This window comes from Gouania willdenowi, chromosome 1 (assembly GCF_900634775.1).
Source record: "Gouania willdenowi chromosome 1, fGouWil2.1, whole genome shotgun sequence".
NCBI classification, from domain to species: Eukaryota; Metazoa; Chordata; class Actinopteri; order Blenniiformes; family Gobiesocidae; genus Gouania; species Gouania willdenowi.
In genome coordinates, this window is record NC_041044.1 from 3,736,658 (window position 1) to 3,742,657 (window position 6,000).

At 39.0% G+C, this 6,000-nt stretch overlaps 1 protein-coding gene across 1 annotated transcript in view; it reads right to left on the reverse strand.

Annotated features, from left to right (window-relative positions):
* The window catches only part of LOC114471963 (85/88 kDa calcium-independent phospholipase A2-like), a 56,606-nt gene that overhangs the window by 10,749 nt on the left and 39,857 nt on the right, over positions 1–6,000 (reverse strand). The window contains exons 11-13 of the mRNA XM_028460968.1: positions 4,836–4,952; positions 4,419–4,506; positions 781–944 (exon numbers count right to left, since the gene is read on the reverse strand). Of these exons, the coding sequence (XP_028316769.1) occupies positions 781–944; positions 4,419–4,506; positions 4,836–4,952 (369 nt within the window). The remainder of the gene's footprint in view (positions 1–780; positions 945–4,418; positions 4,507–4,835; positions 4,953–6,000) is intronic.

Consider the following 6,000-nt stretch of genomic DNA (forward strand, 5'->3'; position numbering starts at 1 on the left):
ATTGCAACATCCTTGAAAATACTCACCACTAGGCCATACCAGGCATGTCAGTTCCTTCTGAGCGTGTATTCTCAACAGCTGGTCTAAGTGTTAACAGGAGTCAGTGATATATTGCGTAGTGTTTTGGCAGTTTAAATTGGGTTTCAGGAGGTTTAGGAGCTGTTTAATGCAGCCAAGACGGGAGGAGGAGGGCGGTGCGCCTAATAAGCGCTCCCCAGAAACACGTATTCCCCATAAAAAATGTTCCTTTCTTCTCACACTGACGCATTTCATGCCGATTCTGTCCATTTGATTTAGTCCGTGATTCCATTATCGTGGATTTTATAGGGCCCTATACTTAATATGTGTTATAGGAAGGATAAAAAATAAATAAATAAATATTGATGTTTGGTGCCAGTGAATAGATAACGTATCACTAGACGAAACATTGCAATACATCATTGTATCAAGATATTGTCACACTCCAAGTTTAAGGGAGAGTAAAGGTCCCTTAGAGGAGCTCTTCTTCTCCGCTTCATTGTCTCCTACCAAACCGCAGAGTCATTTCAAAATGGTGGAACACAGACCCTGAAACGGTAAAGTAGTCCCATTTTGACACAGATCTCTAGGTTTTAGAATCAGAATCATCTTTATTCGCCAAGTGTATGTTGTACACACGAGGAATTTGACTCGGTCAACTGTGCACTCTCCAAAAGTGAAACATTCAATAATAAACAATCGTAAAAACCCTTTAAATAAAAGAAGAGGAAAAGGTGTACAACGAACAATAAATAAACTAACCGTGGATGATACAAAGAGCCAGGATGCCCCCGGTGCTGGTGCCGGCTACCCAGTCGAAGAGTTCTCGAATAGGCTGACCTGCTTCTTGCTCCAGGGCGATTAACATCTGGATCAGCACGAGGCCTTTGATACCTCCCCCGTCGAGACACAGAAGTTTGTCCATCCTTTAGGACAGGAAGAGACAAAAAAAAACAGCTATAAGCAGACTGACACTAGTTGTCTCTACCATGAGCTAATACAGGCTGTAATATACTCGGGAGCCATTGTCATATAGAAAAAAGCCAATAAGGCTGGTGTCAACTTACAGACACTTTCAGCTGATGATCTGACAGGTAGCATATAAGAATACCAAATGTCATCAACAAAAAAAGCCATGTCAAACCCAGGACCAAGTCGACACGACAGAAACTGACTGAGAATATAATGGTTTTCTTTATTTTTCTGCTAAAACTTCTGGTTGAAGTTATGAAGAATTCACTCATGCTTTAAATAACAATATAAGAAGTTTTAAAACAGGAAGTGTTTAAAATCAGCTTGTTACAGGGGGAATCCCTGCTCAGCCTTGTTCGGGGCGTAGGAACTTCCACAGCTGAATAACATACCAGCATTCATTCATCAACTATTCACACACTTCTGTTGTTGTTTCGGTCGATCAGCTGCTTGTTGAAGTGCAACACATAGATACTCAAGCAGCTATTCTGATTTGTCGCTGTAGAAAATGCTTTTCCAGGGAACCGTGTGGGTTTTTATAAACAAGTTGGACAAGTCTGAAGACATTACTCAGAACTGGTCTGTGGCTTTTATCAGTACATCACTATGGCAGAACCTGTTCACAAAGACGGATGCTTCCCACTGTGCCAACATTCAGAACTTTGCCTTGGTTCATTCGTAAAACAGCAACAGCGTCATTTGTGACCGGGGTCAGCTGTTAAAGGGATTCTCCACTGTTTTTACAAGTTTGGTCTAAAATCTTTGAAATGTCCTTATTAGTAGATCTATGCCTAACAAAACACATTATTTTGCATAATATTTATTTAGTTGCCTTTTAAAAAAATGGGACAACTTAACAGTTTTAGAGCCTGTGTTCCACCATATTGAAATCATGTGATTGATGATGTCACACGGCCCCACTGCCTGTAAACATCCCATTGTTTTCTATTGGAGTGAAACATTCAGCCTGAATTTTATATCATTTAGTAGCTTTTTAGACAATTTAGCAGCTTTTTAGAATATTTAGCAGCATTTTAGGTTATTTAGAAGCTTTTTATATCATTTAGCAGCTTTTTAGGTTATTTAGAAGCTTTTTATATCATTTAGCAGCATTTTTAAATCATTCAGTATCTTTTTAGATCATTTAGCAGCTTTTTAGATCCGTTAGTAGCTATATAGGTCATTTAGCAGCTTTTAAGGTCATTTAGCAGCTTTTTAGGGCTGTAGTCAACCAAGAAAATGGTTGGTCGACCAAGCCTTTGGCACACGTAGCGATTAGTCGACCGAAAAATAAGGAAAATAAATGAGCAGCTGCAGAGGAGGACGATAAATATTTTGTTTTGGCTTTTTGTGGTGCTGATTTGCTTTTAAACACGGACCATTTATGATATGAACCTTATTCAAGTTTTGACCAGAACCGGACAAAGCAAAACTGAAACCTCAAGGTCCGACAGACATTAGGTATTTATATACGTGCCCGACCTGGAACCGACAATTAAAACCTATTTTTTCCTCATACAAATGACTTTGTTTTAGTGGTAAACCTGCTTTTATTAATAATAATTGTTGATGTCAACATCAGATCAGCGCACGGGGGAAACAAACACACGTCAAAGACAGGTGCGCAGTGGGTGCTGTGGCGCCAGAGACAGCAGTGGATGAATTTACATAATCTACGTATCAAATATAAGGATAATCCATGTTCTTGTGCAGAAAAAGGATTGATTCAACATGAATGCTTGTGCTTCAAGCCTGTCCTAATTTGTTCCCTCTCTGCTCCGATCAGAGCAGTCAGTGACAGCGCAACACTTTTTTTTTTTGCAGCCAGCACTCACTCACACAGCTGTTGCTGGACATAGAAGTGTATTGCATTGCATTTTTTGGTATTGAACCTGATACCGTTGCTGGTCGGCCAACAAAAATCTTGGTCGACCACGACGGCATCGGTCAATTAGTCGACTAAACAACCAAAGTTGGCAGGTTTTTAGTTCAATTAGCAGCTTTTTAGGTCATTTAGCCAGCTGTTGAAGAACTCCCACCATCCTCAGGGTTTGTGTGTCTTCAACGGTCTGTGATTTACTCTCTAACTTCAGCCACCAGAATGTGTCAGTGCATTGTTAAAGGAAGTGTAAAGGTCCCTTAGGGGTGCTTTTCTCGTTTGTTTTTCTCGTCCCGTGCCATCACAGATTTTTTTTAATTGTTTATATCCTCTTTCGGTAAACAAAAGAGGGTTACATCGACACCTTTTTTAGAGCAACCAAAAGCGGCACAAGTTGTCATTTTGACTAAAAAACCTGCTAAATGATTTAAAAAACCTGCTAAATGTTCTAAAAAAGTTGCTAAATGATCTAAAAATCAGACTGAATGCTTCACTCCAATAGCTGAATAAAACGTGAGATGGGTTTAGACCTACTGATGATGTGTTGTTGCAATAGTATAGGATAGGATTAATATTGCAACAACACATCATCAGTCGGGTAAAACTAACCTGCCTCACGACGGTCTAATCCCAGCTCACGTTCCATGTTCGTGGGTGAACAATCCAACGCTTGGTGAATTCTGCTTCACAATGATAGGAAGAGTCGACATCGAAGGATCAAAAAGCGACGTCACTATGACGCTATTGGCCTTACCAGCCTGTCATTGCCCGATCCCGTTAGATCTCGGAAGCTAAGCAGGTCCAGACCTTCAATCCAATAGCTGAATTGGAGTTTACGAGCAGTGGGGCCGTGTGACATCATCAATCACATGATTTAAAGATGGAGGAACACAGGCTGTAAAACTGAAAAGTAGTCCTATTTTTAAAAGGCAAAAACCACTATTTTCTCAGAAAATTAAGGTTTCTGTCTTCTCATGGTCACATGTTCCTTGAGCAACAAAAATAGTTCTGACAGAATGTTTGGATGTTGTAAAATGTCATTTTTTTCCACTCAAATACTACAGGAAACCATTTATGAGCTGATGAAACTCATAACGTTCATGTTCATTTGGATTGTGACCCTGTAAACACTTTAAAAATGTCAGTAGTTAGGAACTGTTTTAAGTATTTTTGTTGTTTGGTTTAAAAACAATAGTCATTAATAAATATGACATGTTTTATTTAATGACGTAAGTATTTTTATTGAATGATTAGAGATGTTCCATCATTTTCAGCTTCGTCTTATGTCTGCGTTCACTAATGTGATGAAGAGTCTGCAGAAAAGGTCTGTTTGTTGATTCCACCACAGAAACTAGATGATCTTTGTAATTAGGTGTGATGGAAAATATCAATATCAGTTATCGAACAAACAAGTTGTAAAATAATAGCGTATCATGTTATCGGCCAAAAATCCAATACCGTGCATCCCTGCTTTCAGAGTTATTCTTCTGAGCTTTGCAGCAGAACTCATTTGTAAACAGATACAGAAATAAAACAAACCCACACTTACTTTGTCTGGCCGTCCACTTGTAAACGTCCAGGTTCCGTGGTACCAGCACTAGCACCAGGAGCCTCCACATGCGTGAGATCCTCAAAACCTGAAAATCAGGAGCCATGATCGACACGTTTCTAAAAGCCAAACGACATCTGCAGTAAAACCAAAGCTCTTTACTCAGGTTTGAATGTTTCTCAGTATGAGATGAACAGATACAGCTTAATAATGTTACCTCTAATCAACATTGATCTCACAGCACTTTATCAAAAACTACAGGAAACCATTTATGAGCTGATGAAACTCATAACGTTCATGTTCATTTGGATTGTGACCCTGTAAACACTGTGTAAAATGGTTATGATGATGGAAAAATCAAGTTAAAACCTCAGGACATGAATGAACATGACCCATGGTGGGAAACAATCACGTTACCTATGCCTTGAGGTTTGGTCGTGGAGGACATTGGAGGACTGCTTTCAGGGAAGGCTGGCAGGAAGCGTTGCACTCCTACACTAGAGAGCATGTCCAGGAGCATCTCTCTTTTAGGGCCTTCAATGCAAACACCAGGTTAGTCGTGCACAGACAACGTGAACAGCACAGGCACAGGATGAGTGAGTAACAAAACAAACTGTTCATGCTTTTTCACCAGTAAATAGAAACTTATTTACTTTGTTTTCATGTGCATTATGACTTGTTTTGCTGAGGGAGAACAAAATGTCAATATCAAATGGCCTTAAAGCTGCTTAATCATAATTTCAAAACTGTATCTGTATTTCATCCAAGTTGTTCTCATAAATCCTCTGAAAGGGATTTACTCAGAAACGAATGTCCAAGGTAGAGATTACTGCTCAAAAGTTTCTTTCTAATCTCCACCATCAACAAACGGTTTGTTGAAAAAAAGTAATGTGACTTGCACTTTGGAAATGTTGATCACAATAGCTACTGTGAGATATGGAGGCACAAAAAAGAATGCACAGTCGGCGCAAGAACATTTTTTTAAGGGATCCTCTACTTTTTTTTTTTTTTTTTTTACAAATGTGGCTTAAAATCTTTGAAATGTACTTATTAGTAGATCTACTGTATGTATAACTAAACACATTATTATGCACCATGTTCATTTATTAACTTCTAAAAATCGGACTACTTTATAGTTTTAGAGCCTGTGTTCCTCCATCTTGAAATCACATGATTGATGATGTCACACGACCCCACTGCCTGAACATTCCATCATTTTCTACTGGAGTGAAACATTCAGCCTGATTTTTAGATCGCTCAAAAACTTTCACCATGTCTTCTTGTTACTATAGATGTTTTTTGGTTCTTTTTTTCAGACATAAAATTTTTGCTGTTTACCTTTTTTGCTTGACAGTTTTGAAAATGTCTCTCGCCTTCCTCAGAAGTGTCTCACTGACAGTCTGTGACGTGTGTCACGGCAAATTTACTGTTGACCTCATTTGGAGACATGATTTATTGCTCAGTTGAGTGATGGAGTCCAGTCGGAGCATTGATGATTTTATAAAAAAGATTTTATTCTAAACTAAATGAAAAAGTACAAAGTGGGACAAAAATTGGTGACCGCCCCGGGCGGACGATTCAA